A 15,541-nucleotide genomic window follows, 5' to 3' on the forward strand; every position below is an offset into this window, starting at 1 on the left:
GTAAAGTGATATGTTAGTTTTTAGCTTAAAGGGACCAATTTTCTAGGAATTTTGGCTTTAATCTTTAAAATCCTTGATCTTACTGTGTTCTTTATAGTTGAGTTTCATTAAATCTTAAAATTGTTGTTATCATTGAGTACTGCTACTTCAGGAAGATGCATCTTGTTTATTATATGGCTTCTCTTAGCCCTGATACACTGTAACCCATACTTGTTTGAGAAGCACAGGTGTCGCAAAATTAATTCCACAGATTCTATCCTGTATTGTTTTTTTGGGGATATTTTTCCAAACTGTTTTTTCAACTGAAGGGCAAAAGGTTGAATAATCATGCTAATCCAAAACTTTGAAAAGAGTTTCAGATTTTGGAGCTTTTCAGATTTCAGATTCTTGGGTTAGGGCTGCTTAAGCAGTAAAGTCATGCAAATATTCTGTAATTTTAATGAAGAAAAGAACTCTGAAGTCTGAAATACTTCTGGCCCCCAGGCACTTTGGATAAGGGGTACTCTATAGGCATAATCCACAAAAATTAGAAGTCTACATTCGTCTCAAAATAGTTTTATTAGTTTTGTCTTCTAATTGTAAACACTTGAACAAATGACAACTAAACCAATTTGAATTATTGACTCTGAAACATTGCTATGTGTTACTGGTTTGTCTAGTATGTTTCTATGTATAATATGTTTCTGTATTTTGTGTTACATGTTTTCTTAGGATGAAGTTAAAAGAGGTAGATCGTACAGCCATGCAGGCATGGAGCCCTGCCCAGAACCACCCTATTTACCTAGCTACAGGTAAGTTCAAAAGAGAAGATAGTATGAGTAACCTAATTCTTCTCTTCTACATCTGGCTTATTCATAAATATCCTTTAAGATTCAGTTCAAGTGTCTCTCCTCTGGGAAGCCTCTCTCCCTAGCAAGATACCTCCATTTCTTTATCAGCAGAGTTGTATGACTTTCATATATGTTCCTATAGTACCATGTACATCATAGCATTGATCACAGTGTATTTACACATATATTACCTTTTCCACTGCATGGGGATTATGTTTAATGTTAGTCCTCCAATATTAAGCACAATAGAAGACATGTAAAAGTTCAATTAAATGAAGAGCAAATTTGATGCAAGCATTTTTTTATATAAAAAGTTATAGCATGTGTGATTATATGTACATATAATTAATCACAGGACTGTTTTTACAGAGAGCTTTTAAAATATTTACGTACTTTAAAAAATTAACTGCCCTACCCACTCTTATAAATATCTCCCAGCTCTGTGCCAGAATTTCATTGCTATAGTAATTTAAGCATCTGCTTAATGGCATATGTGCTGAGATTTCTGCTACTAATGCAGCATTCATGTGCAAGATAATTGAATAACATGCTTTTAATTTCTATTTTGTACCATTTTCCCTGAGTCCTTTATTTTTGTATGTGTAGTTACCATAAATGTATTTTCTATAGGAACATCTGCTCAGCAGTTGGATGCAACATTTAGTACCAATGCTTCCCTTGAGATATTTGAATTAGACCTTTCAGATCCATCCTTGGATATGAAATCTTGTGCTACTTTCTCTTCTCACAGGTATGAGGTTCAGCCTTAAATTCATTTGATTATTTGTATGTTGTGGTTGATGCTGACTTGGTCTATAATTATGTTATTATTAGAAGCTATTAAAAATATCATCGGGGTGGGGGGGAAGGCAAAAAATAATAGAATGAATAAAGAAACATTACCATATGTAAATTTATGATTATACAAATGGTATGCCTTTAACCCATGTACAAACAGACGAACAACATGTATCCCATTTGTTCACAATAAAAACACACACACACACACACAAAAATACCATCAATGACATGAAATGTTTTGTGAAAAAATATATAAATGCATTTTTGTGGAAGTAAAAAAAGTGTTTATAAGTTCTCTTTACTGTTTTATTGCTGACTGTTACATGTAGGGTGGGAAGGAGAAGAAGCTCTAGGTTTGTTTTTATTTCTTATAGAATTACTTTTTTTTTTCTATTTCTTTCGTCTGACTTGTTTGTAAAAAAGAGTAGAAAAAGGAGAGTTTATATTAATCACTATGGTAATATTGATTATCTCTGAATGGCAGTGTTGTTTTTGGTGTGTTTGTTGGTACTGGGGATTGAACCCAAGGTTACTTTACTGCTGAGCTACATCCTCAATCCTTTTTTCACTTTTTATTTAAGACAGGATCCCACTAAGTTGCCAAGAGTCTCTCTAAGTTACTGAGGCTGGCTTCTGACTTGTGATCCTTCTGCCTCAGCCTCCCGAGTTGCTGGGGTTATAGGCATGCACCACCACGCCTGGCTGAATAGGCAGATTATTTTTATTTTCTTCTTTGTACTATCTATATTTAGAAATGTGCTTCACAAAGAATTTTGTTGACATAATTTCTGATATACTATTTGAATCACCTTTTCAAGTACTTATGCTCTATTATGATACCAAAGAATGACCCTTTAAATTGAGTAATAAACTTTATTGTCTCAATATTTTAGCATGCTTTAAAGAAATTGTACCTTAGTTAACAGGATATAACTCAAATTCATGGGACCCCTCATACTCTGCACAGCCTTCACACTGTAATGGGAATAATAGATAGCTTTTATCTAGCAATTTTTCTTCTTGCTACCATCTTTCTCACTATAGAACTCCATGCCATCAAAATAATATAATTTGATGTGAACTTTCTACTGTCAGTACATTATTTGTCTTAAAATTTTCAGATGACTTGCTTAAAACCTTTATTGTTTTGGGTTTTAGTTTTGCTTTGCAGTACTGGGAATCAAACCCAGGAGTGCTTTACCTTTGATCTCTACCTACAACCCAATTTATTTATTTATTTATTTATTTATTTATTTATTTATTTATTTTTTAGACAGGGTATCGCTAAGTTGCTGAGGCTGCCCTCAAACTTGAAATCCTCCTGCCTTAGCCTCCCAAGTTGCTAGGATTACAGGTGTGCACCTCCATACCTATCTAATACCTTCACTGTTTAACAGCCTACATGTTAGTGACCAGTTCTGTTGTCAAATAGAGAGTATTGTTTTCCACAAAAGTGATTGGTTAGCTTTATTTTACAGAAACTAAAGGCAGTGTAGGAAGATTTAAGTAATTTGCCCAGAATTTTACAGTTTCTAAATGGTAAGACCATTTATATATAGTTTTATTGTTTGTTTGTACCAGGGATTGAACCCAGAGGGACTTAACTACAGAGCCATATCCCTAGCCCTTTTTAATTTTCATTTGAGACAAGTCTCGCTGAGTTACTTTCCTCAGCCTCCCAAATTGCTGGGATTATAGACATGCACCACTGTACCTAGCTAAAGCCCCTAACTTTTGACACAGAACTTTGGTCTACTATATTGCCCCCTTAAGAGTTTTTACTTTTTAGAGATTATAAAATCTCATATGTAGATATGCATATAAATTAAAAACAGAATGCTCTTTCACCAGAGTCATACACAATGACCAGGTGTGGAAGAGAAACAAGGTGTTTGTAGTATTTATTAAAAGGTAAAAAAAAAAAAATGTGTGTGATTTTAATTTTTTTTTCTACTTTTATTTGACCTCAAGAATGAGTTATTTTTACTTATTTTCTTTTAAAGGTACCACAAGTTGATTTGGGGGCCTCATAAGATGGATTCCAAAGGAGATGTTTCTGGAGTTCTGATTGCAGGTGGTGAAAATGGAAATATTATTCTTTATGATCCTTCTAAAATTATAGCTGGAGACAAGGAAGTTGTGATTGCCCAGAATAACAAGCATACTGGTCCAGTGAGAGCATTGGATGTGAACATTTTTCAGGTTTGACTTTGACATTCATTCATAATTCTTAAAGTGTGTTGTTCATTTGGCATAAGTTTGTGAATCTGTTCTGCCTCAGCCTTGGAATTGAAAACCAAAAAAATGTATGCTTGACTGACGATGGTGAGGCATACCTGTAATCTTAGCTACTCTGAAGCCTGAGGCAGGAGAATTGCAAGTTCAAGGCCAGCCCCAGCAACTTATGGAGACCCTGTCTTAAAAAATAAAAAGGGAATGGGTATGTAGCTCAGTGGTAATGTAACTCAGTGGTAGAGTGCTTTTGTACTGTGTATTAGGCCCTAGCTTCAGTCCCCAGTGCCTTAAAAAAAGAGAAAGTATGTGCATATATAGGTTGATGGGTGAATGTATTTGTTTTAAGAATGGTGGGGTCAGAGTTGAGATCAGGGTGTATGACACTAATTCCATGGAGGGGATCAGACTAACAGGTTAATTCTAGAAGTCTGGAGGTATCATGCTATCTGATTGGACAGTTTTAAACATTAGGAACCTCACAGTTTGGGAATTCTGCCTTTTTAAAGTTTGTGCTAGGTCACCATTAGTCTGATACTATGTCATCTGGATAAGTCACCATTTTATTAACTTTGTGTTTGTGTATGTGACAAAAAGATTACTGCCTTATGAAATAATTAGAAATTTTACAAATAATATAAGTTTAATAGTTAAGATTCTACTCTTGCCTTCACAAACATTTTTGAATATTATTTTGTAAATGCATAGATTAAAAAAGATCTTGAGTTAATAGAATATTAGATTATAATAACCAAAAAAATTTTTAAACAATTTTAAATAGTTCATTTTCTCACATGATTATCTAAGGTATAGAAATACAGAAACCCAAACTTCTTCATTTCTGTAGTTTGTGGTATCTACTCTTTAAATTAGCTGGTTAATTTCTTTTTCAGTTGTATTAAACATCAGTGGCTAGTTAATTCTTTTTAAAATTGTATTAGACATCAGCTGAGGACTGGGGATAGAGCTCAGTTGATAGAGTGCATGCTTTGCATGCACAAGACCCTGAGTTCAATCCCCAGCAACACACACACACACACACACACACACAATCAGCTGATTTTTGGTAAAAGTGTCTTATAGGTAGCTATAGAAGAAGACAGAATAAGCTACAAAAGAAAACAAAATCTTCTGTTTTCATAGTCATATGGCAGTTGCTCATATAAGAATTTATGAGTGAATAATAGTAGATGAAAGTAAATATAGGAAGCTCATTATCTTCTACTTCATATCACAGTGTTAGAGAATTTTAGACCCTAAAGGTATGCAGCAGAAGTAACCTAGAAATATTGTCACCTGTAAATTTTGTTTACAAGAACTAGAAATATATGAAGATTTAAGACGAGATTTTACTACTATACTGGCCCAGCTGTGGAAGCTGACTTTGAGGTGTTCTGAAAAAGATGTCATAATTTTAGGATTTAGCTATTTCTGAAAGCAGTAATTGGTGACCTTTTTTTTTTTTTTTTTTGTCTCCCACAATTAGAGTTCCTTTCAGAGATTTGAAGCCACACACAATAATCCCTACATGGTTACATGATTAATTGTTTATCCATGTAATTGTTCTTTTTTTGTAATGCCTTGTATTAAGATTAGTTTTATTTTTAGTAGACATTTTTAAGTAGTTTTATAAAATGTTTTCTAAAGATCTTTAAATTTGGTGATGAATCATACATAATTATTTAGGAACTCATACATGTGTTTTCCTTTTTTAGTTAAAAGGGAAAATTGTGCTCACACTGACATCTTTCTAGCTCTGAACTGAGTTATTCTGAATTCTCTTAATTCACTAATGCTGTTAAGTTATAAATTATTATGAATTATTTCTTGGTTCCAGACAAATCTTGTAGCTTCTGGTGCTAATGAATCTGAAATCTACATTTGGGATCTGAACAACTTTGCAACTCCAATGACACCAGGAGCCAAAACACAGGTATTATGTTGATTTTGATCATTATCATGAAAGGAATCAAAAGTAGTTCTTCTGAACTTATTTTTTTCCATAGAAATCATTGTTAAAATGTCTTTGATTTTGTTTCAGTAAAGTATTAATAAATGTTCCTTGAAAGTATGAGTGAGTCCTTTAAGAGTAAATATTTGTTCAGTGCCTACCTCCTGCTAGACATGTTTCATTATACTAGGCATAGAAGAGCAAACAAAATGGACAAAAATCCTTAATAATTTTCTTTGGTATGGTTTTATTTTTATTCTGTTATTTTTTCTTCTCTATTTTAAGAGCAGTCAACTTACTGTAAAATACACTTTTTCAGCAGGTATAGTAGTGTAGGCCTATAATCCCAGTGATTTGGGAAGCTGGGGCAGGAAGATGGCAAGTTCTGGGACAGCTCTATCAACTTAGCAGACCCTGTTTCAAACTAAAAAAGGACTGGGAATGTGTTGTGGTTCAGTGGTAGAATGCCCCTGGGTTCAATCCCCAGTACCACACCCACAAAATCCCAACATACTTTTTCTAGTAAGTTGTACATCTAGTAAGTTGGATAAGAGCATTCTTCCCCTACTTTTCCTTGAGTTTTTTGTTTTATGGACACCACTTTTGAGTGGCCATTGTAAATGACCCTAACATTTTATCATATGATAGCATATATTCTCCATTTGTAAAGGTATTTTTCTTGAGGTCCAGGTGGTAATTTCTCCTTGCCTAATTTTGGTCTTATTCAATAGCATCTACTTTGTAGTCTGTTATCTACCTTGTAGCATTTACAAAGAGAAACAGTACTTGGTTTATAGCAGGAGCTCAATAAATACTTGTTGAGTGAGACACTATTAAATAAGCTCTTTAAACTGTATTGTACATGAGAATGTATGAATATAAAAGAATGAATGGATCAGATTTTTTAATAATTCATTTTTTTAAATGAAAGATCATATAATTAAATTTTACTATAATAGGGAAATGGTTTTTAATAATTTATTTTTCATAGCCCCCAGAAGATATCAGCTGCATTGCATGGAACAGACAAGTTCAGCATATTTTAGCATCAGCCAGTCCCAGTGGCAGGGCCACTGTGTGGGATCTTAGAAAAAATGAACCAATAATCAAAGTCAGTGACCATAGCAACAGGGTAAGTGTATGTTTGATTTGTGATGAAAATATGTTACTTCTGCTGTAGCTAGTCTTACATTGTTTGTCAGAGTTGACAGATTTTTGTGAAGTCAAATCCTTTCTTTTCATTATTCAATTGGAATATACAAAATATACATTATTCTATTGGAATATACATTATTCTGTCGGAATATACAAAATTCCCAACAAACCATGTTGGGTATTATTAATGATAAAGAGTGAGTTTGGTTAATCTAAGGATTTATTCCATGATATGCTAGTTGTTTAGCTGTTTCAAAGCATTGTAGCAACTTTTAAATTCATCTTTAGCTTTTCCTAGAACTGTACCAATTATTTCCTGCTAGAAACTTTATGAGTGTGAATTTGTAATTTCCAAACTCCTGATTTTATCTCTTCCTCTGATTAGGTACTGCCATAGTAAGCTAAGATCTTTGTCCAACTGGTTCAGTAAATGTTGCTATAGAATACATTAAATTCTCAACCTTACAAATTCTTCAAATTTTTGGTGTTATCAGGTTCTGTAAAATAGTTTAGATAATTTAGAGATTGTTTTTGTTTTATTTGACATTTTTAAATTTGCATAAGTCAGAAAACATACATAATTTTAGAAGAACAATAAAAGCTGTTCAGAAGAATATTCCTTCAGAATTGTATTTCAAATGGATCTGGATTGTAAAATAAAAGTTATCAATGGAATAAAGCATACAGTAAGCATTTTATTCATCTTTAGAATTGCTTTATAGAATCTAAACTTCGGGGTAATTCTCAGTAACAGCATTAGTTTATCTCATGAAATTTAGACGATAGTTGTTGCTTAAGAAATTTTTCCTTCATTTTTCTGCTTAAGGAAAGATTTTATAGATTTTTTTGTTAAAGTCTTATCTATTTTTATTTCGTGAAAGTGTTATACTTTAAATTTGTTATAAAACTTTTTCTCTAGTTAAAATAGTGGCAGCAAAACTCATTTTAGTAATTATTCTGAACCAGAATTGTTTTGTGTATTTGAAATAGCTACGAGTTGAAAACATTGAGACACTATATGCTTAAGATAGTTTGATAAAATTTAATAGCTTTAAATTGGGGTTTTCAGAAAGAAGTAAACTATGCCTGAGCTGATGTTTTTTGCTGTTTGTTTCAATAAAGGAATATTCTTCAAGTTTCATTTTGGCTTATAAAGTAATGCAATTGATAAAATGTGAGCCTTAACTATCTACAGATGCATTGCTCTGGGTTGGCATGGCATCCTGATGTTGCTACTCAGATGGTCCTTGCCTCTGAAGATGACAGATTGCCAGTGATCCAGATGTGGGATCTTCGATTTGCCTCTACTCCACTCCGTGTCCTGGAAAACCATGCCAGGTATTCTGCTACTGTTCCAAGGAACTTGATTTCTTTATGTTCTAAATACTTGGTTACTGCTTTGAATTATGTGATTTTTTTTTTTTTTTTTTTAAATGGGATCTTGCTGTGTTGCCCAGGTTGGCCTCAAACTTGGCTCTCTCCTCCTCAAGCTCCCCCCTCAGCCTCCTGAGTAGCTAGGATTATAGTGATACATGTACCAGTGTCCCACCTGGATAGTTTTGTTTTATTTTTTAAATTAGGGAATCTACTTTATCTTTTTCTCATAATAGATAGTACAAATATTATATTTTTATTTTAAACACTAGTCATTTGATTTTCCCTACCAAACTGGAAGCCAAATATATGCCATAATAGCACAAATCCTTTGTTAACAAATTTTTTACCTGTTATTTCAAACAACAATTAATAGATCAAGATTCTAGTATGTCATAGTACTTTGGGACAGCCCTTAAAATTTATTATACAATTTGATCTTTATTTGGGTAATGGTACTTAAGAAGATGAGTCTTGTGTAAAATTTCATGTCAAGCAACAATTTAGAAGTTGTATTTCTAAGTTTTTTTTTTTTAATTTCAAAGCAAACATTTTGAGAAATTACAAGTCTTCTTTTTCTTTCTTTCTTTCTTTCTTTTTTTTTTTTTTTTCTGGTACCGAAAATTGAACCCAGGGTCAGTTAATCACTGAACTTCATCCCCAGCCCTATTTTTATATTTTATTTATAGTCAGGGCTGACTTTGAAATTGTGATTTTTCTGCCTCAGCCTCCCGAGCCCCTGGGATTACAGGAGTGAGCCACTGTGCCCAACATTTTTCTTTCTTTCTTTTTTTTTTTAATTGCAGTTTTGGGATTCAAACCCAGTTCCTCATGCATGCCAGGCAAGCATTCTTTCTTCCGTTGAGCCATATCCTCAGCCCTCTGCTTTCAATTTTAATGAATATGTCAATGCTCTAAAAAGATATAGGAATTTTCTCATGTTAGGTTTTAGTGTCATTAAATTTAATTAGTAATGGGAATTGAACCCAAGCTACTTAACCACTAAACCATACCCCAGTCCCACCTCACCCCCACCCCCTTTTTTTTTTTTTTCCAATTTTGAGACAGGGTCTCACTGAGTTTCTTAAGCCTTCACTAAGTTGCTAACGCTGGTCTTGAAATTGTGATTCTTCTTAAGCCTCCCAAGTCATTGGGATTAGCAGTGTGTGCTACCATGCCTGGCACAAATTTTTTTCAATGATAGTAGTATTTTCTAAGTACTTTTGGGCTTTTTTTTTCTTCTTTCCCAATTAGGGGTATATAGACTAAAAATTTTAAATCCCACTATGTAGTGTGTCTGCATGTAAATAAGTCTTAAAGAGTCTTGACATTTATGATCTCTCTTTGAGCTTTTTATAAAGAAGACTCTAACCAGAATGTAATCCTATTTGAATGTTATACGTAGATTTTTAGTTAAAAAAAAAAAAGGATAATTCTGAGATGTTTTAATATTTTCTTGTGTTATTTGAGGTTGAATTCATTCATTCAACAAAACAAATAATTTTCTGCCCTCATTATAGTGGAAGGGCACCTGACACATAACACAGCGTGCAAGCTCTTTACATGTTAGCATGATTAATCCTCATAGTAATCCTGTGGGTGGAGATATAGTCATATCTCCTAGATCAGAAATTGAAAATCAGCAAGTTTAAACTTGCCCAAAGTCACTTAACCACTTAGGGGTTTGCTTCCAAACCACAGTCTGATGCCATAGTCCATTCTCTTAACACTACATTCTACCACCAAGATAAGGAGTATCAATTTACCAAACACCTTCCTCTAATAAATGAAAGATTAGAATTACTTTTTTAAGTTTGTAGATGGACACAATACCTTTATTTTGTTTATTTATTTTTATGTATTGCTGAGGATCAAATGAGTGCCTCACACACACTAGGCACACGTTCTACCACTGAGCCACAACCCCAGCACCAGATTAGGATTATTTGATCTTTATCATTTATTCTAGCTCTGTAGTCAAAGACATTCTTGTTAGGTTTTAAAAATTCTTTTCTCTTTCTTGTGGTTCTGAGGCTTGAACCCAAGACAGGTTCTTAAAATTATTGACATGCATGAGTGTATTCTGGAAGGGGGAAAGAATCATAAAGTACATTATTGATATAATTGGGAAAGCGTGGTAATACTGTATATAGATAATAAATATTTTGAGTATATAATTGAATTATAGTTATGTAGGTAGAAGAATGTTCTTATCCCCAAAAAAAGTGTAGGAGTGACATATCATGATATCTGCAATAAATGTTCAAATAGTCAAAATCTATATCTATGTAAACATAAAGGAAGAGGGAAAGACAAAGTAAATGTGGCTAAATCAGTGAATCCAGGAATAAAAGTTTCACACTGTCATATAACTTTTACAAAGGTTTGAATTTTTTAAAAATGTTGCAAATAGCATTCTTTAGACACATTGGGTCCTTTTCTAATTCCATATTTTATTGATAATGAAAGGACTTAGATTGTAAGAATATCATTGTATTAAAAACAACTTTTTCCAAGTGTGGTATCACACACCTATAATCCCAGGAACTTTGGGCTGAGGCAGGAGGATCAAAAGTTCCAGACCAGCCTCAGTAACTAAGCAGAGCTCTAAGCAACTCAGTGATAACCTGTCTCAAAATAAAGAATTGAAAGGGCTGGTGATGTGGCTCAGTGGCAAAACCCATCTGGGTTCAATCCCCAGTACCAAAAAAAAAAAACAACTTCTGGAGAAAGAGAAACACCACTAAATATATACATCGATGACAGGCTTATCTTTATTTTAGATTCTTTAAAAGGTTAATAAGAAAAAAAGTAAGCAACTTAGAATTACTGTAATGCTTTCAGGAGGATGGAGCAATACTAATTTTTTTTTCTTTTTTTGGGGGGGTGGGGGGTGGGGGGGTGATCTTGGGGCCTCACGCATGCCAGGCAAGCACTCTACCATTGAGCTACATCCTCAGGCCCCAATTTTATGTGCTTTTATTTTAAAAAATACTCAAAAGTTTTGTTTTTTTTTGTTTTTTTTTTGTACTGGGAATTCAACCCTAGGATGCTTTACCACTGAGCTACATCCCCAGCCCTTTTTATTTTAAGATAGGATCTTGGTACATTGCTGAGGCTGGCATTGAACTTGCTGCTTCAGTCTCCAGAGTTGCTGGGATTTCAGGCATGCATCACCATGCCTGACTAAGAAATACTTAATACTCAATTCTAATTTCTTGTAGAATCTCTAAACAACATAGATATGAATATAGACAGACTAAATATTAATCATGGTTTTCTCTGGATAGTGGAATACAGGGAATTTTTATTTTTTTCATGCTAATCTGAATTTTCAGAACTTTTACCAAAAACAAAAAACAAAACAAAACAAAAAAACCTTCTGTTATATATTGAAGACAAAAACTTCCAGAAATTATTTCTTTACAAAGAACTATAAAATATATCTCTGGAATTTAGATCTATAATACTTCTTTCTTCATGAGACATATTTTCAGATTTTTCTTTTTGTTAAAAAACCTTCAGCTAGGCACAGTGACTCATGCCTGTAATGCCAGCTGGTAGCAAGACTAAGACAGGAGGATTGCAAGTTTGAGACCATTTTATTACACGTCTAGTTTATTGATGTATATAATCCATATATAGTAAAAACTAAGGAGTAGATTCCTCCATCTTTTAAAAAATTATTTCCAGTGGAGCTGGAGATCAAACCCAGGGCCTCATTAGTGGGAGGCAAGTATCTACCACTGAGCTAACACTCGCACCTCCTTTATCTGCAATAATTTTTATCTGCACTCTCTCATCAAAAGACAGTCTATAATTTGTTATTGCATAGTTCATGTTGTTGAGCATGTGTTTTTGTTTTTTGCTATAATACAGGGACACTATTTTGAATATCCCATGCCTTTGTAATGATCAAAGAACATACACATTACTAACTTGGACTTGTAGAAAGACTGCGCTAAATTATACTTCTGTTAGTGTGTGTCTCTGAAGCGTAGGCACAAATATTTTAAGATTTGGTTTTCTCAAGATTGCCGATTTCCTCATTGCTTTGTGTTTTTTTCCTCCTTTGTGTTTTTTAATAGGGGAATTTTGGCAATTGCTTGGAGCATGGCAGATCCTGAATTGTTACTGAGCTGTGGAAAAGATGCTAAGATTCTGTGCTCTAACCCAAACACAGGAGAGGTATGGGGAGTAGATGCTTCTTAACTTTGTAGCCCTTGGAATATTGTATTTCTAGATGAATAAGAAAAGTTTTATATGAATTCTTTAGTGCATTCTTATAATTAAAGACATATGAAAGTAGATAGAGGTGGTTGAAAAAGGTTGATCCAGTGGAGATTTTAACAGGAATATTATCTAAGCTCTTTCAGCCAGAAAAATTAATTATTGAAATAGTTTGTTGAAACTAGTAAAGAACAGTTTCCAATGAAATGTGTTTATTACCTAGATTCAGAAATAATTTGTGAACTGGGGGTATATAGCTTAATGGTAGAGCTTTTGCCTTGTGTACATGAGGCCCGGCATTCAGTTCCTAGCTGTGTACCCCCACCCCCTGCAAAATGAGTTTGATCTGTCTCACATGTGATTCATGGAATCAGTAGCTTCATGGTAGAACTGTTCAAGGTTTAGGTCTTTTTTCTGCCTTCCCATTCTTGATTCTCTTTGACTTTTGGAAATCAGTAAGTTTTTTAATCTTCTGAATGATAAATCAAGAATATAATGCTTTGTCATATTTGTTAAATAGCTTACCATGGAAATTTTTAGGAAATTTTACATAAATATCATTCATATCATTCAGTGTTATTTCTTAATAGTTGTATGGTTTCCCTACCTTTCTGCTGTCTTTTTTTTGTTTGTTTTTTTTGGTAACAGGGATTGAACTCAGGGACACTTAACCACTGAGCCACATCCCCAGCCCCCCCCCCTTTTTTTTTTTTTTATTTTTAGAGACAAGGTCTCACTGAGTTGCTTAGTGCCTCACTAAATTGCTGAGGCTGGCTAGATCCTCCTACCTCAGCTTCCCAAGTCACTGGAATTACAGGCATGTGCCACTGCACCCAACTCCCTACCTTTCTCTTTTAGATCATAGATTCTTTTTTTTTTTTTTTTTGGTGCTGGGGATTTGAACCCAGGGCCTTGTGCTTGCAAGGCAAGCACTCTACCAACTGAGCTATATCCCCAGCCCTGGACCATAGATTCTAATTGTAGTTTTTATACTTTTCTATATTAAGATAGATTATTACAAGTACTTTTGTAGTTACTCTGATGGAATACTAATTAAAAATAACAGTTTCTTAGCCCAGTGGAAGAGTGCTCATCTAGGGCATACAAGTTCCTGGGTTCAGCCCCCAGGATTGCAATAATAATTTTTAAAAAAAGAAAATTTCTTCTACAGGTTTTAATCTGTGTTATTAAAATAAAACAAGCATTTAATTTCTGGTTTCAAATTTTTGAATGTGATACCTGTAAGAGTATAGAAACATTCAAGTTAGGGAACAATAATAAATTTTACCTCCTATGGCTTGTAAGCCAAGTAAATATCTTACTTTTTACACTTTGTCTTTCTCAGTAATTTCAAAATACATGAAACTTCTTGTTTTGTCATTATTTTTATAGGGTATATGAATTTATTAAAATGGATGTTTGTATGTGATTAGTTATATGTTTGGAATTTAAAGGAATCTACTCTTTAGTGCATGCTGTAATTAAAATTGAATTTCATATTCAATTGCAAAGTAGTGATAGACAAGTGATTTAAGTTCCATCAGGCTGCATGTCTTACCAACCACTATAAGTGTCAAAGTCATGAACAATCTGAATATTTTTTCACTTACTCTTGTCTTCTTATTAACATTTTTAATATCACATGAAGTCTAAGTGAAGCTCATTTGACTCATTTCTTAAGGCCTAAAACCTATATGAATAGCAGTCACTACCACACTTACTTTGAATTAGCAGCAATAATAATAATAATGTAAAGATTTTACATCAGCCATTTTCAGTAGTTTTTCCGTGTTGTTTTCCTTCTAAAGAAAGTTGTTAATGCCAAAATCTAGTAGGATTCTGCAGGATTAGGAATAGTGTGTATATGTTTTCTCTCTTGAGTAAAACCCAGATTTCTCAGTGAATTCTTCCCTCTCAAGATTGATTTTAAAATTTGGTCTTCGAATAACCTAAATGTGATTGTTTGGTTCTTGCCAAGCAAAAAGAGTTGGATAAAACACCAATTGTAGAGTGTTGATTTTTTAAACATGTCTACCACTATCATGTCAAAATTAAAAAGAAAAATACCAAAACTTTTTTTTTTTACACAATACCTTTATTTTATTTTTGTGTGGTGCTGAGGATCAAGCCCAGTGCCTCACACATGTGAGGTAAGTGCTCTACTGCTCAGCCCCAGCCCCAGCCTAAAACTCTTATTTTTAAGATGCCCTTGTTTAGCCAGGTACCATGGTGCACACCTGTAATCCTGGTGACCTGAAAGACTGAGGCAGGAAAATCACAAGTTGAGGCCAGCCTCAGCAACTTAGCAAAACCCTATCTCAAACTAAAAAAATAACAAGGGCCGGAGGTACAGCTCAGAAGAAGAGCACCCCTGGGTTCAATTCCTAGTACCAAAAAGAAAGGAAGGGAAAAAAGGAGTGCTTGTTCAAATCTTGCTGAAATATTAAGTAGTGTTTCAGTTTAGCTTATTAGACCATAATAATGAATCATTCTTGTACTTTAAAGAAATGTTATGATGAATTTTCCTGGCTAAAGACACTTTCTAAAAGAAACTGTTTAACCACATTAATGTTGATCACATTAATTCGGGTATTTGGGTTATAAAGTGGCTGTATATTTTTCTAACTTTTGTTTTTATTTATGTATATGTTTATTCGTTTTTGGCCTAGGTGTTATATGAACTTCCCACCAACACCCAGTGGTGTTTTGATATTCAGTGGTGTCCTCGAAATCCTGCTGTCTTATCAGCTGCTTCCTTTGATGGGCGTATCAGTGTTTATTCTATCATGGGAGGTAGCACAGATGGTTTAAGGCAAAAACAAGTTGACAAGGTAATAGGAAATGTTAAAACAAAATACAGTATATAATTATTTTGAAAAAGATGATTGGTTAGTAATGCTGATTTATTGAATAATTGTCAAAAAATTTTTCTTGGGTATGACTTGAAAAAAAAATATATCATAGTTTG

General features: G+C 33.7%; 1 protein-coding gene across 24 annotated transcripts in view; it reads left to right on the forward strand.

The window, feature by feature from the left end:
* The window catches only part of SEC31A (SEC31 homolog A, COPII coat complex component), a 64,711-nt gene that overhangs the window by 6,581 nt on the left and 42,589 nt on the right, over positions 1 to 15,541 (forward strand). For all 24 annotated transcript variants that reach the window (XM_079153176.1, XM_079153165.1, XM_079153183.1 and 21 more), the window contains exons 2-9: positions 712 to 791; positions 1,461 to 1,581; positions 3,635 to 3,833; positions 5,701 to 5,796; positions 6,806 to 6,946; positions 8,165 to 8,307; positions 12,432 to 12,531; positions 15,243 to 15,404. In XM_079153176.1, coding sequence (XP_079009302.1) covers positions 713 to 791; positions 1,461 to 1,581; positions 3,635 to 3,833; positions 5,701 to 5,796; positions 6,806 to 6,946; positions 8,165 to 8,307; positions 12,432 to 12,531; positions 15,243 to 15,404 — 1,041 coding nt within the window. In that variant the 5' untranslated portion in view covers position 712. The remainder of the gene's footprint in view (positions 1 to 711; positions 792 to 1,460; positions 1,582 to 3,634; positions 3,834 to 5,700; positions 5,797 to 6,805; positions 6,947 to 8,164; positions 8,308 to 12,431; positions 12,532 to 15,242; positions 15,405 to 15,541) is intronic.

This window comes from Sciurus vulgaris (genome assembly GCF_902686455.1).
Source record: "Sciurus vulgaris genome assembly, chromosome: 9".
NCBI lineage: Eukaryota > Metazoa > Chordata > Mammalia > Rodentia > Sciuridae > Sciurus > Sciurus vulgaris.